Source organism: Engystomops pustulosus, chromosome 8 (genome assembly GCF_040894005.1).
Source record: "Engystomops pustulosus chromosome 8, aEngPut4.maternal, whole genome shotgun sequence".
NCBI classification, from domain to species: domain Eukaryota; kingdom Metazoa; phylum Chordata; class Amphibia; order Anura; family Leptodactylidae; genus Engystomops; species Engystomops pustulosus.
In genome coordinates this window covers 93,630,759-93,658,449 of record NC_092418.1, presented here as the reverse complement: position 1 = coordinate 93,658,449, position 27,691 = coordinate 93,630,759, and the positions used below count along the sequence as shown (strand labels likewise).

Genomic DNA, 27,691 nt, shown 5'->3' with positions numbered 1-27,691 from the left:
ACGATATATCCTCCTAATCTCTTTGACAGAAAACTCCCGCTCCTGTCCTATCACATGTGTCTGACATATTCACTTCAAAGGAGGTTGAGCTGCAATACCAGGCACAGCCAATTATTAAATGTGGCAGCGTCTCTGCAAAAAAAAATCTTATTTGCAGAGAATTTTCCTAAAAGCTCTAAAGTTGATTTCATGGAGGTGGTTTATATGATATAATGATGGATTTTGTTTAGAGATGTTTTCCTAGCCTCTCTCCGGCGTGCGCTGGGAATTAGAAAGCCATATGATCTGTTTTCTTTCCAAATCCAATCTCTGCTTCACACTGCGCTTTTGGTCGAGTGAAGATTCCTGTTAATTTTCACAGCACTGTTAATATGTTCATCCAGATGATTATACAGCTCATTGGACAAAAATAGTTGCCTGAAGGTGAAATTTACTTTATTTGAGGGTTAATCTGTTTGTGCTCTACTTCTAACACAAATTATTGCATGACAGAAATGGTAACACAGAACTTCTCTGAGCGTCACATGAAATGGCAGGATTATAGAGACACTGCTATGTATAGTAATTGTATACAGTAAGTACCCTACCAAACCGCTTCTGCCCCGCCAGATTTATTACAAATACAATATGCCCGCTCAACGTTTATTTTAATTTTGCAGTACAGTCTAATTCGCATGGTGGATTTTGCCATGAAACCTTAGTAGGTATGCCTAGAGTGGTAGGAGGTATGTCCCAGGCAGTAGCGTAACTAGAAGCTGATGGGCCCCAGTGCAAAGTCTGTGCCAGGCCCCCGACTATAATGTAGGGATTATAGTAATAGTCTTCTCATATGGGAAGGTGACACCATAAGGGCCCCCTAAACTTCTTGGGCCCGGGTGGGACCGCAACCTCTGCACCCCCTCAAGTTACGCCCCTGGTCCCAGGGCAATAGAAGGTATGCCCCAAGGCAATCGGAGGTATGTCCCAAGGTGATAGGAGATATGTCCCAAGGCAATAGGAGGTATGTCCCAAGGTGATAGGAGATATGTCCCAAGGCAATAGGAGGTATGTCCTAGGGCAGCGATGGCGAACCTTTTAGAAGCCGAGTGCCCAAACTACAATCAAGACCCACTTATTTATCGCAAAGTGCCAACATAGAAATTTAATTTGTGAGTTATACTCCCTGCTTTGTCACAGCTTTCATTCATATCAGCACCCTGAGGACACCAATAAAGCAGAAAATAGAAGAAATTTGGATGATCATTGTAGTTTCCCTTCAAGGTCCCATAAACAGACAAGAATTGTCAGGGCCGGAGCAGGAGCTACAATGATAACCCAGATCTGTCCACACCGTCCCACTCCTCCAGTGGTCCCAGGTAGCAGTCACTTTATCATAACTCTGTGCACAGCAAGTCCTGGGCTGTCTGGGACTGCAGGAAGATACCTGGAGTCATCTCTGGTGATAGCCTGGGTGCCCACAGAAAGGGCTCCGAGTGCCACCTCTGGCACCCGTGCCATAGGTTAGCCATCACTGTCCTAGGGTCTTATTAGATATGTCCCAAGGCAATAGGAGGTATGTCCCAAGGTGATAGGAGATATGTCCCAAGGCAATAGGAGGTATGTCCCAGGGTCTTAGGAGATATGTCCCAAGGCAATAGGAGGTATGTCCCAAGGTGATAGGAGATATGTCCCAAGGCAATAGGAGGTATGTCCCAAGGTGATAGGAGATATGTCCCAAGGCAATAGGAGGTATGTCCCAGGGTCTTAGGAGATATGTCCCAAGGCAATAGGAGGTATGTTCCAGCACTGGGAGGTATGTCCCAGGCCATTGGTGGCAGACATATGACATGGGTGTCAAAGGTGGCATTGAGAGTCCTCTCTGTGGGCACCCAGGCCGTCATCCCAGCACAGAGTTTGCCGGACAGGTCAAGTGACTCAAGGCCTCCTCCTGTAGTTCTGGGGAGCCAAGCATCTGCTGCGTTAAAGGAAACTTTTAAGTGGTAGGTTTAGACACATATACATGGCACCAGCTCAGGGTGAGCTGGTGCCAGAGCATATTTTTGTTAGGAGAACAAAGCCCCTATCGCCGTTTTAAAGGTTATATTAACTTATAACACGGCGCACCGCACTTGGGCACGGCGAACCATGCGCGTGCCCGTGCGTGCGCTGGATTCTAAAGTGCTGGAGAGCCGGTGACGTCACCGAGCTCTCCGGCACATGCGCGCCTGCGCAACTTAGCCCGGCCTGTTTCCCCGTGCTAAGATCGGTGACGTCACCGCCTCTCCAGCACGTTAGAATCCGGCGCACGCACGGGCACGCACATGGTGCGCCGTGCCCAAGTGCAGTGCGCCGAGTTATAAGTTAATATAACTTATAAAACGGCGATAGGGGCTTTGTTCCCCTAACAAACCCTGAGCTGGTGCCATGTATATGTGTCTAAACCTACCACTTGTAAGTGGTAGGTTTCCTTTAAGTGCTATTTTAAGGCAACAATTCCTGGGGCTGCAGGAGGAGCAAGAATATGTGGATAGAGCTGGATTATCATTGAAGCTCCTGCCCCCCGTTTCCTCCTGTTCAAGTGAGGGAAGCTGCAATGATAACATTTCCCTTCCTCATTTCGAAGGTATTGTGTGAAGTATTGTTTTATATTTAATGAAAATGTTTTTATTTTTCATACACTTGCTAAATGCTGAAAATTAAGATGAGGCCAGACTATGGATGAAGATTGATAACAGAGCCCCGTGCAGGGAAATAATGTGGCCTTAGCTGATTAACGATACTGCCTACTACAAGAAGAATAAACCTTAGTTTCGGCGATTATCATATTATAATTTACTAACCAATGAACTACGGACATAACTTCTTATCTTTAACTAGTCGAGCCCAAGTCCAGCCCACTGAAGGTTTCTGTAAAATCCTTTGTGACGTGAATAAAGTAGACACATCTGCCTAGCAGTTCGCAGAGATTTAGATATTATACCATACGTTGTCTTGGTCTAATTTCTTCTGAGCTCAACTCTGTGACTTTTATCAGTTATTAGAGAACCTAAGGTTGTGTGAACAAGGACAAAACTTGTCAATTGGTATCCTCAAAAAGCCAAAACGATTAAAAGCTGTGGCAGAGTAGGGAGCAATAAGTTGCTGAGTAAATTTATTTGTGGTAAATAAGTGGGTTTTGGCTGTAGTTTGGGTACTCAGCCTCTAAAAGGTTCACCATCAGTGTCCTAATCACTAGGAGGTATGTCCTAGGACAGTGGTGGCGAACCTATGGCACGGGTGCCAGAGGTGGCACTCAGAGCCCTTTCTGTGGGCACCCAGGCCATTACCAGAGGGGACTCCATTTATCTTCCTACAGTCCCAGATAGCCAAGGACTTGCTGTGCACAGTGCTACCTGGGACTACTGGAGGAGTGGGAAGGTGTGGACAGATCTGGATTATCATTGTAGCTCCTGCTCTGGCCCAATCCTTCCTGTTTATGGGACCGTGGAGGGAAGCTACAATGATCATCCAAATTTCTTCTATTTTCTGCTTTATTGGTGTATTCAGAGTGCTGGTATCAATGAAAACTGTGACAGAGAAGGGAGTATACTTCACAAATTAAATTTCTATGTTGGCACTATTGCGATAAATAAGTGGGTCTTGGTTGTAGTTTGGGCACTCAGTCACTAAAAGGTTCGCCATCACTGTCCTAGGAGAAAGGAGGATTGGCCTGCAGTTCATTTACATATTACTAAAATTTTTTAACAAGTTAGGTTCCAGGATTATTAAATTACAGGTTAGGGTAGAGGAAGACAGGAGGAATCTACCATCAGATCTTCTTCTCATAGTAGATTCCTCATGGTAGGTTTCCTTTAACAGAAACATTAAAATGTTGTGGGTGGAAACAGTTAATGAAATTAAACTTTGATAACTTGTATTGAATTCTTAGTCAACAATATGAATCCAGATTACTAAAAAAGACTGAATTAATATTTATGAACACAGATTAAGCGCAGAGGTTGCAATTGCAGGAAAATGTGAGTTATCTGAAACCCCCATCAACATATTAAAGAGTCTACGACTTGGATACACGGCGCGGTACATTTTGGAGAAGTGCTTTATTCTGCTTGTCAGCATTTTGGCCTACCCGATATTGTTTACATCGAAAAACTGATTGGAATTGACATGGAGATATTCCTATCTTGTGACCCGATGCTGCATCCGGCCTTCATTAGAATCTTAGAGTTTGGCTTCAAAGCAACAAAAACTATAATGAGACTAACAAGAAGATAAAGTAAGCCAATTAGTGCAAAAACATTGGTAATTGAGCGGCTGAGTGCTTCCGTTTAGTTAAGGCCCCTTCTCCACTGGCGTTTTTCACGCGCGAGTTCTGCGCGTGCATTTGACGCGCAGAACTTGCATTGCACTCTGTCCCATTGTATTCAATGGGTCTTTCTTCATTTGCGTTGTTTTGCACGCGCGTGCTTGCGTTCGTTTGCACGCGCGTCAAAATCGCAGCATGCTCTATTTTTGCGAGTCACGCACAATTTTCACGCCCCATTCAAGTCTATGGAGATGCATCAAGAACGCATTGCACTCGCAATCATTGCAAGTGCAATGCGAGTGCAATGCGTTTTAAACGTAAGGGTTGCTAGGTGACCAGAATAACAGTATTTCCCCTGCTCGCGAACGATCATTTAATTAAAAAAACACAATGAAGAACAGTGAAGAATAGAATAAAACCAGTGAACACAGTGAAAACAGTGACCACAGGATCATTTAAGAGAAAAACACAGTGCAGAACACAGTGCAGAATAGATTACAGATGTTCGGCACATCTGCTTACTTGTCGGGAGATACGCGCGGAGCGCTGCGAACAAAATAGCATGTGAAGAACAATATATATGTGTGAAGAAGACATTGCAGATGTTTCCATACAAATTGACAACTCTAGCTACAAGCCAGGCAGTGATTGGCCAGTAGCCGAACCTGAACGCAATTGTTGGGTCCACTCATCTCCATTAGACATGCCTTGATAACACGTAGGATGACCACTTGTGAGAGGGGGCAGATCACTAGACTGAGAGTAGCAGGATAATCGTTTTAGAATATTGCTAACCATTCTAGGTTGTTCTAGGTCAACTGCTCAGAGGTAAAGGGAAACATGTTTAGGTGAGGACATGGGCACAAGGCATAAGGGACTCAGACACACCACCAGTAGAGAGGATTGTTTGACCCACAAGAACAAGCAGCTCCCACAGCAGGCACAAGTAGCCCCTTCACTACACCCGCAGTCTCGACTTGGTCACAGCCAGCCACCGTTACCTTTTTTCATTGGTGTCATGAAAAAAAAAAATCTAGATTGCTACTGACTGGAACCCTGTGGTCTTTAGTGACTTATCCAGATTCTCCTCTGATGGCGGTCAGGTTTGAGACCATAGGCTGAGCACTTGTAATGTCCCGCAAGACAGGTCATCACTAAATTTAGCACCTTTAAGCGTACATCACCTTAAGTGCTGTAATTTCCCTCTGAGGTTCATGTGGTCTATACTAACTGCTATAGTTATCAAATATTGAGCTGTTGCTCCCACCTACTGATCAAAAAAGATTTTTAGCATCATGCCTGCCACTAAGGAGTTAATGTGCTAACTATTTATGTTATGTCTCAAATGAATATACGGTAACTTTTCAGAAGTCATAAAGACAGTGATTGGTTGGAGGGCTAAGAATATTTCAGAACTGTCTAGACAAAGCAATTCTAAAAATGCAGGCTCTGTCTAGGGGACTGTGTCAGTCTCACTCATGAGGTTTCAGTATTTCTGTATCTCTTCATCTATTGCTCAAGCAGCAGAGCCAATCTGGCAAATATAAGTCACCCTCTGACACCAAGGTCAAGGCTTGGGTACTATTAAATTCCTACTTCACAATGGAATCATCACCAACTAGTCCACCACCGTTTCTGTGCCTGCAGGAAGTATCGTTTACCGGCTGTTACTGATGTTGCTGATTTTATGGACTGTGTGCAATAAAGAGACTGTCAGTTATTTTTCAAGATTCCTGTTTCTAGTGTGATCCCTGGCCTGCCGCTATGGGCCTCCCCTTCACACCTGCCCAGGGATCTCTTACCACACACACACACTCACGGTGTCCCCCCGAAGGATCACTTAACAATACTGTGACCCCCCCCCCCCTCCTCTTTTGCATCTTCCCCCTGGCCCTTACAGGCCTGGATGGGACCTGTTCGCCTCGACTAAGCCACCTGTGATATGGCATGGCGCCAAGCCACACTACAAGCTAGCCTCTCCGCTCCCATGGAATCCAGCTACCCCCACACTGCGGTCAGGCCTTAGTGGGATGACAATGCACATTTTAATCTTGTCTTTTCTGCGGAGCAACAAACTTCCCAAGCTGCTGGAGAACAATCACAGATGACAGTATATACAACTTTGTGGTGATACCAGGGATATATGCAGGGCATAGCTTAGTGATATGAGCAGGACATCAAGTGTGGCTTCACACTGCAGGGCTACCAGGGCTAGCATTTTTCTAAAGGATAATGTTCACCCAAAATCAGCAAGAGTTTTCTTGGAATGACTCCAGCAACCAACATCAATTATATGGCCTGCCTGGTAGCCAGATTTATCAACTTACTGGCTTATACAACCTACCAACGTGCACAGAACACATATCCATCTCCCTTTAAGTGTATGCCTTAGGCCCAATTCACACCTGCAACATGTGTTTTTTCGTAATGCTCTCTAGTAAAGGAAACAGAATATGGAATGTGAGCCCAAGGTTTTCTGTTCCCCATACGGTTACATACATTTAAAAAGTAGCCTCCAAGCTTAAGAGTAGCCTGCCGCAAAAATAAGTTGTTCTGCTACAATATATTTTCCACTGTAATTCAAGGATGAGAATCATGGCTGCTTCCGGATGCAAATATGATCTTAGCCTTACAGGTAACAACATTACTTACACACATGAACATTTTCATTCAATTCCACCAACTTCTTCTTTATAATTTTATTTTAACGAAATTTACCACCAATATCAACCATGATAATCTAGGGACACTTACTCATAGATCCAGGCACCGTGACTATCTTGTATTTTTTATCCATGACCTCCTTCCTTCTAAAATCAACTTTTAAAAGTATGCTAATGAGCCAGAATGGCTCTGTGTGGATGGTACCAGACCCCCTCCATGTTGTAGCTTCACAGGCTCTTACGCTGGGCTGGAGCTTTCCCCCTTCCCACTGTGTAAGATGACAGCGGGAAGACAGAGTGTGAGGCAGTATAAAAGCATGTGAAGCTGAAGAACGGAGGGGCTCTAGAAACAACCCCAAAAGTCCGTCTGGCTCATTATCATAATTTTAAAAGTTGATTTTAGAAGGAAGGAGACCATGGATAACAAATATAAAATGATTATTACAGTCACGGTTCTTGGATTTATGAGTCTTTCTATGTGTCTTTGGGTTATTTATTTATCATTTTTATGGTAGATTTCCTTTATGTTTTTTGTCCAAGTTGTATTGTTAAAAAGTGAAACAAAGACAAGAACAGAAATAATACTGAATACAAACATCGCATAGAGGACCCGCATACCTTACTGCGGAGGGGATTGTATTGATTTGTTAGTTCGGCTACAAGGAAATAATGGCTTTATAATGTCATATAATCTAAAGTGTTAATCATAATGTGCCCCAAAAAATCGTAGCACAATGTAACCCTTGTAGGAGCTGGAGCTCATCTAATATTGAGAAGTTAGGTTTCGGCAGAAATGAAAGAAAAACATTATAAAATATTAATTCTGTCAAAGAATGTGAAAAGCCTAGCAAACTGCACAAACATGAGACAAACGTACATACCTGCATGTCCCTGGGAAACTATCAAGCATATTACTTACCGTATATCTAATCTATATTTGGATATTTTTATTCTATTTTTGGTCCATAGTTATGGGGACTGGCAGCTTCTCTGCACTATGTTTAACAGCATTTCATGATTTGCTTTACAGCAGCCACGTGGCCGTATCCAGTCCTAAGAGGACATTTATCATACGTATGATGAAGGTCCCGCACCTCCGGCGCACCGGATATATCCACGTGTATCCTACGGCTGGCTTACCCTGGCGTGCCACTCTACTAGGCATGGAATTGCGCCATAGGGTGCAAAGGCTCAGTGATGAATATTTGCAGGCTATAGTAAGTATGCACTCCACCGCTGGCCGAACCTCCATTAACGCCGCTCCACGCCCACTTGAAGTGTGTGGTGAGTCCTGGAGAAGGCACAGAGGCAGCCTGCGTGTAACTGTTTCCCCTCATGCATTCTTCCTCTACTCCATACCATCCATACCATACTCTAGTCCATACCACCTATACCAGTGATGGCTAACCTATGGCACTGGTGCCAGAGGTGGCACTCGGAGCCCTTTCTGTGGGCACTCAGGTCATCACCAGACATGACTCCAGGTATCTTCCTGCAGTCCCAGACAGCCCAGGACTTGCTGTGCACAGAGCTATTTTAAAGTGACAGCTCTACCTGGGACTATTTTCTGCTTTATTGGAGTCCTCAGGTGCTGGTATCAATGACAACTGTGACAGAGAAGGTAGTATAAATCACAAATCACATTTCTGTGTTGGCACTTTGCGATAAATAAGCGGGTCTTTGTTGAAGTTTGGGCACTCGGTCTCTAAAAGGTTCGCCATCACTGACCTATACCATACTCTACTCCATATCATCCCCCTCCCTCCTCTGCCTGCTCAATGCACATGGCAGGAAGTGTGGAGGGGGAGGGAGCTGGATGAGTGAGAAGGAGAGGAGGCTGACACAGGCACACATAGGCTGCAGCCTTCCTCCCTGGGACTCACGTGTGACTGGCAAGGAGCCAGGCAATGTGAATAAAACTTATATAAACTATTGAAATTATTCTGAATGCTGACAATGGCATCATATATATATAATGCATTATATACAGATATTATGACTAGCACGTCACAATTTAAATTTACTTACTTATTTAAAAAATCCACTGCTACAATTTCTTTAGTGAATGAACGCTTCCATGTCTCAATTTTAACAATTTTAATTAAGATTTTAAGGGTTTTATTGATGTTAGAACTAACAGGTTTGATGAAGAAGTGATAGAACATGGAATGTAAGGCCAGATAATAATGTTATTCCTGTGAGTGCGCTATCTATCTTCTCCATCACAATCCGTCCTGAATACTAAATACCGTCAGGAGTTTTACCTCTGATTACTGTTTCCAAGAATACATTTTATTATTTTCTTGGAACAGATTAGTTCTCAGTCTTTTTTTCCTGTTTATATACAGATAATAGGGACAATGTAGAAAAGCAGCCCAAATTGCGGCCTCAACCAAAGTCGGATATTATTAAATATATATATATATATATATTTTTTTTTTACAATTTTATGTGTAAATAAATAAAAGCCTAAAAATAGTACAATTTGCAACAGATCTTTGTTACTATTATCATATATTACAATGTATGCTGTATGGTAATATTTAAGGGTTTTCTTTTTTTTTTTAACCCTATGGCAGAACCAACGTAAAGAATGAATAAGGAACATTTTTGGCTCTTAACTTTCCTCCCTTACAAAGGCAATGGGGCACATTTACTTACCCGGTCCCCGGAGTTCACCGAAAGTGCATTGTCTGCCGAGAATTCACTGTGCTGAGATTCACTAAGATCGTGCGCCTGATATCCTGCATGTGTCGCTTCCCCGCTCAGGTCCAACGGAGTTCAGCTTCTTCTATCCGATGCATGTAAGTGCATTGTCTTGCTAAACAATTTGAAATCAGTCGGATTGTCTGATGGCACGCCCCCCCACCCCCCCCGATTTCTGTCACATAGAAGCCAACGCAGCTCAGCCAAAATCCGATCGCGTGCGACACAATCCGAGCGCAGATACCTGTCCAAGCCGTGCAAACCCCGAAAAAGGTGCAAAGGCTGACAAAAGTGATTAGCCTGACCCTTAGTAAATAAGACCCAATGGGGCACATTTACTTACCCGGTGCTGTCGCGATCCCTGATCCAGACTGTCTGACGAGGATGAAGTCTGGCGCGATTCATGAAGATCGTGCGCCCGATATATTTCATGTGTTGCATCCCTGATCAGGTCCACCGGAGTTCATCTTCCTGATGCATGTAAGTGCATGTCTTGGGACACAATTTGACATGTTACGAATTTGACGAACACCCCCCTGTCGGGGGCTGTCGGGAAATTCAACACATATGGTACCTGGTTTTTCTGTTAATCACTACTGATCCCAGATTATCATTGAGCGTGGAAGACCTCATTAATGCCTGTGCTGAACAGGAGCACCTTGTGACCACAGAAGAGATATGACTGAGGGTCCACCATCCATTTACCTCCCCTCTAACTCCCCTCATACATTGTGCCTTGGCAATTTTATCACAAACAGTAACTAGAGGATCATCCTATCCCCTTAGGTTCCAGGGGTACAAGTAACAAAACTAATTTTACAGAACTGTCCCCAATCGCTTATGAGATCCAAAACAATTGGGGATACACATACAAAAGACTCCTGTCCTGGATTATATGCAAATCTAACTTAAGAACAAACCTAAAGAACCCAGACCTGATGGTTTTTGACACCCTTGAGCACGTCCATTAAGTCTAGTGTGGACGAACCTACAAGTGGATCTATATTGAGAGAGAGTAGTTGACACTGAACTGGCCTTCACCCGATGTATACTCCTTAGTCATTTATAGCACTATTCCTCCGCCTAGTCTGTAACTAGGGTAAATGTAGCTTTTGTCCTACATACAGTCGGTGGCACTGATGACAATGACCGCTGGGAATTTATAGCGATGCCTCATTCCGCTTGCATTAAATCACTACTGATTACATTTTCATTTATGATGTTCTCTAAAAGCCAATAAGGACAGTAGGGTAATACTAGAAAAGCGCCCCCGACCCTATATTTATTTCATTACTGGCCGGCGTCTGCGGAGTGGATCATAAAAACACAAATCCCTGGAGACCTGTTTGTTATTAGCAATGAGTGACATAAACTGATGACATAATTAATTTCCCGATAATATTCTCCACTAGATGGTCTTTATTGATTGTTAAGTGTTTACTGCACGTGAATCCCGAACACAATGACTTCATCTATATGGTAATCGGGTACAGTGCCGGCTCTAGAATTGCAATCTACAATTAGACATTGATAAAATACACCTGGAAAATCTGAAGGTCAAAATAAACTTTTCCATAAATTTAACCAACCCACAGTCACAAATCAATCTAGAGATGGTCAAGGGAAATTTACTTAGTAAAATACCCCCCAAAAAGGGGAAGTACCAAAAAATTAGGATATATGATCTGTGAAATTTTGATGTATTATTTATATCCAAATGAGCATTTCAGTGGCATGGTCTAATGGAATGATGCTGACATTCACCATTTAGTACCTCCCATTCAACTTAAATGGGGTTTTCCAGGAAGAGGAAGTGACTTCTCACGGTCCGGGAGGCCACTCATTGGCCGAAGGGGCTCCAGTGACCCGACAGAAGATCCGGTTGGGTGAAGAAGGGTAGACGCAGGAACGCAGAGCCGGAGCATGCTTTATTTTTTTTGTTCACCACCCCTGTCCAAGCTCGCAGGGGTTTTTTTTAGAATTCTTGGAAAACCCCTTTTATTGTGCAACTGAGCAACAGAGGGATTATTGGATCTGGAAGCCATGGCCATAGTGCACCAGAACGCTCTATGGGATTTTATCAAGAGCTGATGCATTCTGCTGTTTCCCCCCTCTTCGAAAGTCGCTTCTGCCGAGTTAATTCTACCCCAAGTCCTCCTTAGCTTAGGATTGGGGTATAACCTGTGCCAGGAGGTGATATAGGTTGAAGTTATTGTGCCGGCACGAGGCGTCTCTGCCCTGGCACTGGCACTCTGTGGCGTAAATGAGGGAAAAGTTGCAATTCTTGACAATGCACTAGGAATTGCTACATTTTCATGGACCCCAGTACAAGCCATGATAAATCCCCCTTAAGATTTCTACTCATTTAGGTCATAGATTAGGTCATATTATAAAATATACTACAAGGCCATGAGTTGCGTTACGTTAGGACCGGACACCTGATGGTGGATGGGTACATAGACTTCTACCAATATATAATGTAAAAAAAAACCTTAATTTAGGTAATATAAATGTATTCTTCAAAAAGCACCAAGAGCTTGTCATCAAAGCGCAGATTTTATATGCTACCAGTTTCTTCCAATTATCTTAGTTTTTTTCCATTTTGTGATTTCAAGGGCAGACAGGAGAGGTAGCCATAAGGATGCTACAAATGTTCGCAGGTCCCTGTGGTTGACTGCTGGTACTTCCCCAGGCGGAGAGAGAGCTAAATGTCTTTCCCTCGCTGAGCATTATCACAACCAAATGCAAGAAAAGAACAAAAACAATTACTTTTTCGGTGGGGATCACACTGATTTATATTCTCTCAGACGGAATACTAAATCGAAATTCTGTTTATAGTTTCTAAGCAAATAAACAAATCTGCCAAAGCTAAAATCAGACCAATTTGATGGCGCACTCAAGTTATTGCCTTAAAAAATAAGAGATGAATCTACAGTTGTTTCCTTGATTTTCTTTCATCTTCTAGAATACACCATGTAGTTTAGTGATGTAGTGTATGGGCTTTTACAATAGTGGGTAGGACACTTTGCATAGTTAGGCTCAGTTCAACCCCGTGTTCGGCAGGCTCCCTTCCCCCTTCTGTTATCAAATTGCGAAAACAGTAGCACAGCCTACTTCTTTTTATAACAAAAGTGTAACGAAAGACAACCTTCCACACACTGAGTGGTGAACCAAAGGTAAAACTTTCCATTAAGTTTCTGGTGTTAGTCTCTACTACATTCTCCTAAAATTATGAGAGTCACGGTAACCCCTGGTACTCGTGTAAACTAAGCCTTAGCCTAGAAAGCTGATGTACACTATGGGGCACATTTACTTACCCTGTCCAGTCACGATCCCACGGCGCGTTGGCCGACGTGGATTCGGGTCTTCACTTAGGTCCGTGCGCCCGATGCGCCAAGGTCTGCCGGAGTTCACCTTCTTCTTCCCAATGCATGTAAGTGCGTGATCTTGTGACACAAATTATTTTTTAAATTCTGTGGTTTTTCCGAATCCGTCGGATTGTCCGATGGCCACGCCCACTGATTTCTGTCACATGAAAACCAGCGCCAATGCGCCAAAATCCTTAATCCCGGGGCAAGTCGCCACAAATTGGAAATCGTCGGGAAACCCGGCGAAAGTGCGCAATTCAAACCCTTAGTAAATGAGCCCCTATATGTATCAACTATAACTTTTTTAAGGGGTCGTTTGAGACCATAAAATAAAAAACATCGGAGGCCGGAAGGGGGCTGCTTCAACCTCCAAGCTACTTACCTGTGCGTTCCCTCCCATCGTCCTGCACTGCCAACTCTCCAGTTTGGGGCCCTATATAACAAACAGGGGGCAGAAGCTGTGCTGTGTTCAGCTTCTGGCCGTCCGAGGTGGCCGGCCGTGCCCACCCGTCCCGCATTATACCGCTGAAAGCATCACAGCTTCTGTGTCCCTGTTTGTTTACGGAGGTATGGACCGGAGAGATGGCAGCGAGGGACGCCGGGAGAGCCCTTAAAAGTAAGTAAATGTTTATTTTTTTAAACAGTCACCTCCCGACCACCAATGTTTTTATTTTTTTTACGGTCTCCAACAACTCCTTTAAGAAAGTCACAAAATTGGAGCACTGTATATTGTCTAAGCATTTCTGATGAAGATGGTAACCGTACTGCTATAAATGCACAAATTAATTTGACTTATCACCGTCCCTATGACAAGGATAGGTGAATCCGGGGAAGAGGAGCTTCACAGGTTGTTCTCTTTTAAACAAATTTGTATAAAATATGATTCCTTTGGGCTGTGTCCAGTGGATAGTGTCATTTAACAACTAAAGAATATTTTAAGGAAATATTTTAGCCCCTACAGTACCCCAATCACACAATGGCTCCAAGTACTTAATCCAGACCTAAAAGAATTTAAGAACAGTCAAAAGCAGCTTGTTGATGGCGCCCATTTGTGGCTCAAAAATGGACTATAATAAGCAAAATAAAAATGGCAAAAATTGCAAATGAATATGAAAGAATACTTATAGAGATGCCAAATTCTGCAGATGTTGGATAGAGAGTGTAAAATACATGTTCATTCAGTCTTTTTAATGTTTTACAATTTTAATAGGGAGATATCCGGCATCTTCTGACGTACGGCAGCTTGCATGTGATTTTCTGTAATGTTGGGTATAGAGCCACCTCTTCTCGTCTAATTGCTTTACATACTTCAGAAATGTAATTAAAATGAATGTCTCTGTGATGTGACGACAAGCCGCACTCATTTGTTTATCTAATTCCTTAATCACCAGGAATTTCTCAATTTCTATGATTCAGCCATCTGCAGCTTTCGGCTGCTAAATGTTAGTGGTGCCGTGTGTGTTACGCTCCGGGAAAATAAACCCCAGCTAAACAATGTCACCCGAAGAGATGAAAGAAGGTATAAACAAGATTATGATATGTGCGGGGGGGAGGGGGAGGGGGGGTGAATAATATAAATATCAGATATTATATTTTTTAGGTCATTTTCATAATTTACCGTAGCAAAGCGGGCACACCTCAGCGCCGGGGAGAGGAGGAGATGGTGAACGCTGCCGTTCACCGCCGCCCCTCTCCATATAGAAACATGGGGCACAGCGCTTTCTCCCGGCTACAGAACAGTACGGTGAAGCACTTGTGCAGATCCCTCCTACTCCGATACGGCGCCGTGCACCCATTGCCGTCTATGGGGGACGTATATATGCCGTATATACGTCCCCCATTCGGCAGTGTGAATGTAGCCTAACACATTAGGGCACATTTACTATGGACCTGTCATCAGTCTTCTGTCGGACTTTACACATTCTTTCATGCACAAACCGCTTGCACTGGTTATTTAGGACGTGACCGTACCACGTTTTCGTTGCACAAGACCCTTTGTGGTGCAGCTGCGCTATTCTTCATGCAAGACAAATTTCTGTACTGAAGCCCCCCTTCAGTACAGAAATTTGTCTTGCATGAAGAATAGCGCAGCTGCACCACAAAGGGTCTTGTGCAACGAAAACGTGGTACGGTCACGTCCTAAATAACCAGTGCAAGCGGTTTGTGCATGAAAGAATGTGTAAAGTCCGACAGAAGACTGATGACAGGTCCATAGTAAATGTGCCCTAATGTGTTAGGCTACATTCACACTGCCGAATGGGGGACGTATATACGGCATATATACGTCCCCCATAGACGGCAATGGGTGCACGGCGCCGTTCAATTATGCTTCAGTTTGATGGTAGATTTCCTTTAAGGTATAAACGTATAGTATTAATAGGATTATATTGGGAGAGGGCGAGTTGTGAGTATGAAAATTACCTAAAAAATATAATATCTTATATTTATATTATTCACTTCCCGCACATATCTGGTGGACTAATCTTTTTTTATACCTTCTTCTATCTCTTCGGGCGACATTGTTTAGCTGGGGTTTATTTTCCCGGAGCGTAACACACACGGCACCACTAACATTTAGCAGGCGAGAGCTGCAGATGGCTGAATCATAGAAATTGAGAAATTCCTGGTGATTAAGGAATTAGATAAACAAATTAGTGCGGCTTCTCACATTGCCGGGATCTTGAGTAAGTGTCCCTGGTTTATCATTTAGCATGATTTTGATGGTGGATCTCCTTTAAGGTATAAAAGTTAAAGCCTGTGAAGCTACAGCAGGGAGGGTCTCTGGTCACGCACCATAGGACCCTTCTGGCTGACTAGCATAATTATAAAAGTTGATTTTTAGAAGGGAGGAGGCCATGGATAACAAATATAAGCAGACTTCCTCAGCGACGGTTTTTGTATCTAAGTGTCCCTGGTTTATCATGCCTGATTTTGATGTTAGATTTGCTTTAAAGGGGTTTTCCCGCAAACAAAAGGCCCTATCCCTATCAGTGATGAGACCTCCACAAATCACAAAAAGAGGGGTCCAATGGGGCCCCACGTAGCTCCATGAGAGTAATAGAGCAGACGGCCGCACATGACCGCTCTGCTCCATACATCTCAATGGAGCTGATGGAAATTGCCGAACGCTGCGCTCACCGATCTCCGTCAGCTCCATAGAGATTAATGGAGCAGAACGGTCATGCGCAGGTGTCTGCTACATTAGTCTGACGGAAAAACGAGTGGTCCGACAGAGGTAGGTGGGACCCCATCGAATCCCTCATTTTTGTGATCTGTGGGTTTCTCATCAATGAGACTCCTACTGATCAGTAAGTTAGGCCCTATCCCAAGGATAACTTTTGTTTGTGGGAAAAACCCTTTAAAGATGTTAATGGGTTAAAAGTATAGATGATATATCCCCAGGATAAATCATCAATTTGAAATAACTAGTGGTCCAACACCAGGAACCTCAACCTCAGTTCTTTAACTAACCTAGATCCATAAGATAGCTCAATTCTCTATGCAGTGCCCAAACCAATGAACTTGGTTTGGACATTGGACATTTATATCTTAGATTATCCCTATTCTGTTTCACATGGTGAATCATGAGGCCAAAATCAGAGTCAACAGATTAATCTGGCAGGCAAAAAGTTAAGAACTACAGGGTGATGTCATTTCCTGCTCATTCCCCCTCCCAGAATGCATTGCCAGATAAGAAACCCTGCCTCCAGCTCAATGTCAACAGAAATCTGGGACTTGTAGGCAACAGGGCCTATAGGTAAGTGCCCCTGGTTTACCATGCTTGTTTTGGATCGAAGATGTAATGTAGCATGCAACAATTTCCCTGGGTCTACCCAAGTTTAGACTTTGATGACCACAGACGATTGATCTAGAGATTCTGGGCCCCTGCACACTGGTACATGGCTTGCTGGGTACCTTGGCACCTCTTATTTTACAATTAATTAAAATCCCCAAAAGATTCAGGTTTGTGTGTCCCGATCATGATGTACGTCTTAGTTGTGGGTCAAGAAGAATCAGAACATCAAATCTCCATACAAGTTACTTGCTCTTGCGCAGCCTGATGTCAGCTGAAATGTGAACAAGGACAAAACTTTGCTTTAGTTTTGAGATTTATAAAGGTGAACTCCGAGCTGCGGGACATATTAAAATTCCGATAAAGCCCGAGGTCTTTCCATTCTCAGCTACACGCAACACCTCGTCTGTCACTCATTTTCTAATTTGTCTAATAGATTTTCAGGTCCAGACACGTAAGCGACGACGCTGAATACATAATACATCCTTGTATTGAGCAGAAGGATGTCCGTCTGGTTCTGACATTCAGCAGCCAGACTAGAATAACTAGGGACTGCTGGGTACCAGTGAATTTTTGGAAAAACTGAATATAAAAAAACGGTTAAAGACGCTATAAAAAGAGAAGATCCTGCCAGAGGGAGCACATACCAGTATTTCAGTGTGCTTGGTTTACAATCCTTCTTCCTGGTGGTAGATCTAATTTCCAATATACTTTCTTTATTAGTTCTTAACAGTTTTGTTAGATCTCTTCTTGCTGTCGTGTAACAGGAACCTCATTCTATACTTCCTGTGGATAAACACTGGTCCATGGTCGTGTGATGTCACACAGATGCACTGCTCGTTATATCACAGATAGCAATCAGTGCTGTTTGATACTAATAAGCTGGCCGCCTGTGTGACATCACATGACCTTGTGCTGGTGTTTATCTACAGATGTGCCTCTGCAGTGTGCTGGGTGTGTCCGACTGTGCACCGTAACGCCCCTTTATGTGCAGAAATATAGTGCAGCTGCGATGAGTCGTGTGCGACACATATGTGCAGTGCATGTCAGCATTACTCTATAATATACTATATAATCCCGCGGATGATTGTAAGATACAGTTATGGAGCAGATTCTCATAATTTTTTAAGTATGGGAGACATCACAGCAGCAAGTCTCCACGCAAGGTCGGCTCCAGGTATCAGTACGCCCCTGGGTGAGAAGTGAACTCATGAGGCGCATTAAAAATTCAGTCTCCTGTTCCCTAAAATACTCCATAGTTTATCATTCCAAACTGCCCCCTCATGGTTATTTTATGTACAGCCCCCTCATGGTTATTTTATGTACAACCCTCCCCCCCATGGTTATTTTATGTACAGCCCCCTCATGGTTATTTTATGTACAGCCCCCTCATGGTTATTTTATGTACAGCCCCCTCATGGTTATATTATGTACAGCCCCCCATGGTTATATTATGTACACCCCCCTCATGGTTATTTTATGTACAGCCCCCTCATGGTTATATTATGTACAGCCCCCTCATGGTTATTTTATGTACAGCCCCCTCATGGTTATATTATGTACAGCCCCCTCATGGTTATTTTATGTACAGTCCCCTCATGGTTATTTTATGGACAGCCCCCTCATGGTTATTTTATGTACAGCCCCCTCATGGTTATATTATGTACAGTCCCCTCATGGTTATATTATGTACAGTCCCCTCATGGTTATATTATGTACAGTCCCCTCATGGTTATATTATGTACAGCCCCCTCATGGTTATTTTATGTACAGCCCCCTCATGGTTATATTATGTACAGCCCCCTCATGGTTATTTTATGGACAGCCCCCTCATGGTTATTTTATGGACAGCCCCCTCATGGTTATTTTATGGACAGCCCCCTCATGGTTATTTTATGTACAGCCCCCTCATGGTTATTTTATGGACAGCCCCCTCATGGTTATTTTATGTACAGCCCCCTCATGGTTATTTTATGTACAGTCCCCTCATGGTTATTTTATGTACAGCCCCCCATGGTTATATTATGTACAGTCCCCTCATGGTTATTTTATATACAGGCCCCTCATGGTTATTATATATACAGCCCCCCATGGTTATATTATGTACAGTCCCCTCATGGTTATATTATGTACAGTCCCCTCATGGTTATTTTATGTACAGTCCCCCTCATGGTTATTTTATATAAAGACCCCCCCCCATGGATACAGCCCCCCTCAGCCCCATGGATTCTTTATGTATAGCAAAATGTGGGCCCCCTGTAGCAGCACTGGGCCGCGGCACTTGCCCAGGAACGCCCAGTGCTGGCGCCGGCCCTATTTCCACACATTAATCTCAAAGAGAAGTGAACAGTACAAAAAAATCCTGCAGAGAGGTAAAATTGAAAAGAGTCGTATAGTAGAATACCAATTATTTTAAAACCTGGAAATTACCACTTTGATCTAATTTATTTTCGTGCTAAAGACAGCTGAGGTGGGGCTTAAACAAGGGGTGGGGATAATCGTTTCAGACAGAGCATCAGGGGAGAGGCTTCTGCTGCAGCCAGTTGTCTTAGGGCTCATTCAGATGCCTGTTCTTGGGGATGTATGTGCGCCCGCAAATTTGTGGCCGCATATACGCCCTCATAGGCAGCAATGGTGACCTGTGTGGCACCGATCCGCGCCGTACATGAGAAAAGATAGAGCATGCCACCGTGTGAATGTACCCTTAGTTTGAGGAGGAGGTGGGAAGGGTCTGATCTCCTGAGACAAATTAGGATTAAATGCAAGGAGAATATTATAGGATGACATACTAATTTTTTTGTATACTTTGGGGGTTATTGTATCTTATAAATTGTGTATTCCATTAGCCACAACACATTGAGAGGGAACCTACGGTTAATAATACTTCTCAAGATCACTAAAAAGTCACAGCTGATAATATGCAAAAAGTCGCCTGCCTATGACCAGTGAAGTGAAATGAAGTGTCCTCCGCACTCCATAACAATCCCAATATGTCCCCGTAGTCCGCCTTTGTGGTTGCATTGATGAGGACATCCCTCTAAAACTGTGCTCCTATTAGACAGTCACAATGTCATTTCTCCATCGTCACTGATCAAATCTCCCGATGAAAAATGCTCCAAACATGCGTCTTGTAAGACAGCCCTGCTTTATTCCTGCCACAGACAGACTGCTGGAGTGTGAAAGAAACTCATTAAAAATCTCTTACTGTGATCCCACAAAGAAGAAAAAAAAAAACATAATAAAGTATTCAGCAAGCCTACAGCCACTTCCATGTATGACGGCAATTAATCTTGGCAATAAGTCATCGGAGAACATTAATCCTCGTCACACCAAGATATTCAATAATGTTCAAAAACTGCGTCTTCTAACAAGACACTGGCCATATACTGAAATATACATCCGGTGTGAAATATCATGTTATATATTAGATAAGCAACAATAAAATGCAGATAAAATACAATAATATATATAGTAACGTGTTGAAAGCCTAAAGTGACCATTGCATTTGACTATGACTGTTGGGTAGAAGGGAGGGTCGGGTATGTTGCATGTTAGATCCTTTCATTCTCAAGGCCAACGGCTATTAAAAGTACCATATTTTTGGACTGTAAGAAGGACTTTTTACGAAGAAAAATCTTGCTAAAAAGTGCCCGAGTCTTATAGTCCAGGGTCAGGAGGATCCAGCACTGCCAGACTCTCATGACCGCTGTCCTGGAGATGCACTCTCTTGATTACGGTCGTCCCGACATGAGTATTACAGTAGGACCTGCAGTAGTAATGGGTCGTTTGTGAACGAGCTGGCACAAAGAGCCGTGTCCTTTACGTGAACGACGGGAGTCGGCTCCCTGCAGTGAGTGGAGTGGTGCAGTGCGACTGACTGACTGGCCTGTGGCTTCCTATTATATATTTAATAGGAAGCGGTTCAGGAGCAAGAAGAGCCAGCTGTTCTTAGTGAGCGGAGTCTAATGATCCATACTGGCATGATCCACTCTCCCTTAAGCTTCCTATGGTCTTGTTTTTTTTTTTTTTTTTTTTTAAAGGCAAAAATTATGCTAATGAGCCCAAGGGGCTCCAGGCTCTAGTAACATCTATGGAACCTGGAGTCCCTAAGGTTCATTTGCATAATTTAAAAAAATACTTTTTGTTAAACCCAGGGAATAAGAAGCTAAAAGAAGAGCAGATCCTGTCAGAGGGGGCACACACCAGTATGTCAGTGTGCTTGGTTTGCAATCTTTCATCCTGGTGCTAGATGTCCTTTTAAGAAAATATAAAACCTCTAAAAATAGAGACTATAAATTTTTACTCTCCACATATTTTGGTTCATAAACTAATATTTTTTTCAAATGTTAGTTTTGAATTAAATATATTCTAAATATTCTAGATGTACAAATATCTTACCAAGTAAAAAGAACAATTACGTAAGAGATCAAGATCGCCACCATCTATAGAGGACAACCACGCCGACAGCAAAAAAGTCATCGGATCAAACTCTAAGACTCTTCAGCCTCGTCATAATTTGTTCTGAGTTCTAAGCAAACTTGTCTTAAAAAGGAAAGTTGCATATCCATCAAAGCCATGATGCTGCGGACTAGACTGACACTACTATAAATGAGAAGCACAGCAAATTAAACAAGTCTGAGACTATAATGGTTGTAAACAGATTTGTCCTCAAAAAGTCCCGGACAGCGTCCATCAATAACAAATGTTTGACACCACAATCCACAATGTGATAACGTAAGACTCTCCACAAGTTTCGGAAAACAGGAAGATTTTTGGAGTAACTTTGCTCTAAAGCTTCATAATGCAATGCAGTTCCCAAAGGTGAGAACGCGTAGAAACTGGGGTTGAGTACGATTGGTGGACGGTCCAGAGGAAGAGAAGAAAACAAGCGTCAATGAATAACTCTCACCTTGTGTATTTGGGCTAAGAGCATATCACGTCGTGAAGGTGTCTTTTTGGTGGAAGGAGATGCTGCTGGCCACGAGACATGAGCCCATTCACCCAGAATGGCGGACTTGCAAGTGATAGGAATCCACTGGGAGATAGTCTCGTTAAGATTGGCGCTGCGTCACTCAGTGAAGAAGTCATAAGAAAGTTGATCTTTTATTAGTAAAAACACAACGCGTTTCGGCTTTGGACAAGAGCCTTCGTCGAGTGAAGTAACATACAGTATGTTTCGGCTCCAGACAGGAGCCTTCTGCAGGTGAAGTAATCTACGGTGGGGCTCATTTACTAAGGGTCCGAACGCTGCACTTTTGTCGGGTTTCCAGAATATTTCCGTTTTAAGCCAAATTGCCCCGGGATTTTGGCGCACTCGATCGGATTTTGGCGCATCGGCGCCGGCATGCACGCAAAAGAAATCGGGGGGCGGGCCATGGGTCAAACTGTGGAATTTAAAAAAAGGATTTGTGTCGCAAGATCAGCACTTACATGCACCGGGAAGAAGAAAGTGAACTCTGGCGGACCTCGCGCAGCAGTAACACCTGCTGGATATCGGGCGCATGGACCTTAGTGAATCCCGGCAGACCCGAATCAGCATCGGACAACGCACCGCTGGATCGTAACTGGAACGGGTAAGTAAATGTGCCCCACTATGTTACTTCACCTGACGAAGGCTTCTGTCCAGAGCCAAAAAAGCGTTGTGTTTCTACTAATAAAAGATCAGCTTTCTTATGACACTTCTTCACTGAGCAACACAGCGTCAATCTTAATGAGACTATCCCCGCGCGGGTTCCTAAAGGTGAGAACATGCCTCATCTGACGACCCATAATGCATTTGTACATGAATATCAGATCTCATTATACTTTAGGAATAGAGACATGAGAAACTCTGCTGATTATGCAAACTTCAAGTTAATAGTTAATACATCTTATAAGGGGCAGCAATGGACATGGGTAACATCAAAGTGAACCGAACCTCACCAACATCTATATGTGTTGACGTTTAGCATGCCCAATCCTTCACTTCCTTAAAGTCATCTGTTGAAGGAGTCTGGGTGCTCCCACATAGTCTTGCCAAAATCATTTTGGTCGACCTTAAAGGGGTTGTTTACTGTTACTGACCCCCAGCGATCACGAGAATCTGGAGATTTGGGGTTTCGGCCAGATAATGAGTGGGTCAGCAGATTAAGTATGTGTCCCGCTTCTCCATTCAGTATTATGGAAGTGTTGGAGATTGACGAGCACAACGGCTATTTTCGGCACACATTGATTAGGAATGTAGGAGATAGCTGAGCGCTGTGCTCTGCAATTTCCAACACTCACATAGTATTGGATTTACTCCACTGATTACCAAGAACAGGACCCGTTTTCTCCCATTTGTTGGGGGGTAAGTTCTAGTTATTGGTGGGGATCCCGTCACGCGAACCCTCACCAATCAGCTTGTTATCCCCTATCCTGTGGGTAGGATATATTTTGCTTCCTTGTTGTACCTATTAAAAGGCATTTTATTCTTATTCGCCTTATATTCAATTCAATGTGAAATAGGCCGCTAAACACATGAACCAATTTGCAATAGTAAAGGAGAGAGAATTAGAAATCTACACATTCTTTGGAACACTCTATGCAAAGCTTTTAAAATCTGGAGATAACCGATTCACTCACCTTAATCTTAGAACAAGGTTTATAGCAGATGGAGGTCTATTTTCTGAATGGCTATCATTGGATTGTGCCTAAAATACACAAATGTAGATTATGTAAGAAATGTGCAGGGGTAAAATCCTACCAAATTATTTCTCAAAAACAATGTTTAATCTAAGTGGCCTTGACTAGGAAAGAAACAGAGACACACAAACAGAATTGGCTGCAGATAACAGTAAGTTTTCTATGTCACCTCAAGTTCTTTATACACAACAATACTGTCCAGTGTTTCTCTACAATATCCCACATTCTGCTGCCAGTGTGTTAGTGTATGTGATGTAGTGTATGAAGCACAATCCTTATTCTTATGTGCAGGTTATGTGAATCATAACATTCAGTCTCTGAGAATTAGAGATAGAGAATGCAGAATGCTGCTTAAAAAGCTGAATGTGCTGTATATAGTCATATAATAACCAGAAGTAGTATTATTCCTCATGTACACATACACGACGCTGAAGTGTTATCCAAAAGTTTAGGTAAGTTTTAACTTTTTAATGTGTACCATAAAATTCTGAGTACTGTACTTTATCTGTTACACTTAATTTTCTATGGTGAAGGCATATAAATAAAATATAACTTTTATTAATATTGTATTAAAAGAGAATAAAATATGTACTTATCAACCACCAAATAAATCTCACTGATCACTATGTGTCAGTGTTGTAAGTATAGGGTACAAGGGACCTACAGAGATAAACACACAATATAGGAATAATTACAACATATGGTGACTCTGCTATCTAAACCAGTGCATATTAGAAAAGGCATAGATCTCACCCATCTTGTCGTCACAGTGGGGGAGGTACGGGTGATCCGTCACGGGCACTTCTAGGTCAGGATGAAGATGATTGCACTGCCCCTATTGTGCCCTATATCTTAAGATCTCCCTTTAGTCCCAATGTTGCTCCCGCCCTAACAAGGACGGTCCCAAGCTTTCCCTGTAGGTTTGAAGGTAGCCCTATTTTGCCCTATACATACAGTATTCAGTCTTCCCGACGCGTTTCTAGTGCCACTCCTTGTGGAACTTTCATCAGGGGAATGGAAACAATGTTGATGAATGGCTGTAGGTCTGACAGCAGTGGTGTGTGGTGGTGGATGACACAGTGGTGCACTCCACTGCTATAAGATATAGGGCACAATAGGGGCAGTGCAATCATCTTCATCCTGACCTAGAAGTGCCCGTGACGGATCACCCGTACCTCCCCCACTGTGACGACAAGATGGGTGAGATCTATGCCTTTTCTAATATGCACTGGTTTAGATAGCAGAGTCACCATATGTTGTAATTATTCCTATATTGTGTGTTTATCTCTGTAGGTCCCTTGTACCCTATACTTACAACACTGACACATAGTGATCAGTGAGATTTATTTGGTGGTTGATAAGTACATATTTTATTCTCTTTTAATATAATATTAATAACAGTTATATTTTATTTATATGCCTTCACCATAGAAAATTAAGTGTAAATAATGTGGCAGGTGAACCCAGTAGTCGGGCGATAGAGGCCTGTGGCAGTTTAAAGCAACAAAGACTGCTATATGTGAGTTTGTCTACTTTATCTGTTAGGCCCTAATTTTACATACTTAATGGGATCATGTCGGCAAAAATTTACATAATAAACCACTTATCAGTTCATTATGAAGGTTCCAGGTTGTGTCTCTTTTATGGTGCAGCATGCTGGCATCATTCAGAAAATCAACTTTCAAGTGACAGTTGTAGAAAGTCATGGAAGCAGAGAACTCATTGCTAAAGTCAAGCTCTCCCCATCTCAGAAAACCTCAACACACCCGCTGCTGTGACTGACGTCCTTGTATCCTTCAGCCGAGCTGACTGGTGTTGTCCCTGGATGTCAATCACAGTAGAGGAGGTGTTCTTAGGTGGGGAGAGCTTGACTTCAGCGCTTAGTTCTCCACCTATGTGACTTTATACAACTAACTTCCATATCATTTCAAAGTAAAACATTTTTCTTTTTATTATGTCATCAAAGTACACAGAAAACGTGTTGTGCTTCCAGTTTTTTGATTACCTGAGTATCCTGTAGATTCAGATTTTGCAATCTTGTCTGTGTATTGCTGTCTGAAGACGTCTAGAAGAGAAGAACAAAGGAATATTTAGGTCTGTATAATAAATATATCACTGTTATTCTGTTTGACAGGAAGCAAAAAAAGAATCTCCATTTTTCTATTGAAGCTGCAATGTAAAAATGATTCATAACTGGCAAGGACCTGTTCTCTGCATCCTGACAATATGAGGATCTCTGACACCACTGCTAAATTATTAAAAAAGGAAACATATTGTATTATTGGAATGCAGGTTCTAGGAACAGACGAGTACAGAAGAGTCAGCCAGAGTCACACCAGACTAGAATAAGAGGGGACTATCTCAGAATATTTGCATGATAGAAGATATCGCATCTTACCAATTTCGTGGGACTAGGCCACGGCTTCCAGTCTGTTTAACTTTGTGGTGTTCTTACTTTATAGTTTGGTACAGTCTATTTTATCACATGCAATGTTGTAAGAGAAAATGTAGAGCCTACTTGTTTTTCTCTTACAATGTTGACTGTCAGTCAGCCAGAGTCAGTCTGTTGTGGTCCATGTGGGAACCAATGACAGAACAGATGGTAAGTGGAGGAGCCTTAAAGGAAAGCAACCATTAAAAAACAAAAAAAATGCTGGAAATACTCGCTAGATCACCTAGAAAAGGAAGTTATAATTAGCAGCACGGAGCTCGGGGACAAGGTGTCCGGTTCTCCAGGCTGCTAATTATGCATGCCCCGCACTTCCCTCTCATGCTGGGAGAGGAAGGTGATGTCATCTTGTGTGACATCACCTCACTCTCACATGCTCCCAACAAGGGAGAGGGAGGTGGTATGGGTGTGCATAATTAGCAGCGTGGAGCACCGGACATCTCATCCCCACGCTCCATGCTGCTAATTATAAGTTTGCTTTCTAGGTGATCTTGCCGTATCAAGACTTGCAATGGACAGCGCCAGGATCAAGTTGAAGAGAAGTGGTGAGTATCTGCAGCCTTTTTTTTAAGTGGTTGATTTCCTTTAGGGATAGTGTCAAAAATAGTTTTAAAGCTTAATCTCCAAGTAAGTATCCTCTAATAAATCTTAAGGGAGTAAAATGCATGGCTGTTTTCACTGCATAGACAGTGAATGGAAGTGCCGGAGATACCAGAGCTTTGTACATTGTAACACTCCCATACAATTGAAAGGAGAAGCACTGTATTTGATGGTCCTGCATAAAGGGACATCATTGATCAGATCTCCTAAAGTCTTGTGCATGATGTCAAATGCAGGTGTTCAGAGGTGGGGAGAGCTTGACTTCAGTGTCAAACTGTCTGCCTCCCTGACTTTATACAACCAGTTAACACCCGACTTCAAAGTTGATTTTCTGGATGATGCCGCCAAGCTGGGCCATGGGAGAACCATCACTGAGAAGCTGCTCAGCTGGTTGATAACATACTGGTAATACTTCTTTAGGCCAATTTCTGATGACAGGCTCCCTTTAAATATGACACCATAGTATGTTGAGAATTAATAAGATGAATCTGGAGGTAATATCTAGTAAATATACCCCACTCCATCAATCCAGACGGATCTCATAGATGATTATATTTTCTTAGGTTTTAGTAAATCAGAAACGTCCAGGTAAATGACTTTTTAATCAATGACAGCTCTTAATATGCAGAAAAAGAGAAAGAGCCATTTCTGGTTCTGATTACTCAATTTCCATGTCCATTTCACATCTATTTAACACAAAGTCGGCTTTTACAGTTGTAATTGCTTCTATAATTTCCGCCCCTGCAGGTTCCTGTATCTCAGCAATTTATCTGGTGTTACAGATCTTTTCTTATATATAATCATGGAGTTTTTATCTCTTTTTTTTTGTTTCACTCCGTAACTAAAACTTTTATTGTGTCATTTTTGTAACTATATGGGGGTCATTTACTAAGGGCCCGATTCGCGTTTTCCCGATGTGTTAACCGGATATTTCCGATTTGCGGCGATTTTCCTTGTATTTCCCCGGGATTTTGGCGCATGCGATCAGATTGTGGCGCATCGGCGCTGGCATGCACGCGACGGAAATCGGGGGGCGTGGCCGAACGAAAACCCGATGGATTCGGAAAAACCGCCGCATTTAAAAAAAAAAGTGTCGCAGGACTTGCGCTTACCTTCACCAGGAATAGGCCGGTGAACTTCAGTGCGGAGGACGGCGGAGGAACTACC

At 42.8% G+C, this 27,691-nt stretch overlaps 1 protein-coding gene across 1 annotated transcript in view; it reads right to left on the bottom strand.

The window, feature by feature from the left end:
* Nucleotides 1-27,691, bottom strand: part of STK39 (serine/threonine kinase 39) — a 279,238-nt gene that overhangs the window by 115,927 nt on the left and 135,620 nt on the right. The window contains exons 13-14 of the mRNA XM_072121817.1: nucleotides 25,481-25,540; nucleotides 23,416-23,483 (exon numbers count right to left, since the gene is read on the bottom strand). Coding sequence (XP_071977918.1) covers nucleotides 23,416-23,483; nucleotides 25,481-25,540 — 128 coding nt within the window. The remainder of the gene's footprint in view (nucleotides 1-23,415; nucleotides 23,484-25,480; nucleotides 25,541-27,691) is intronic.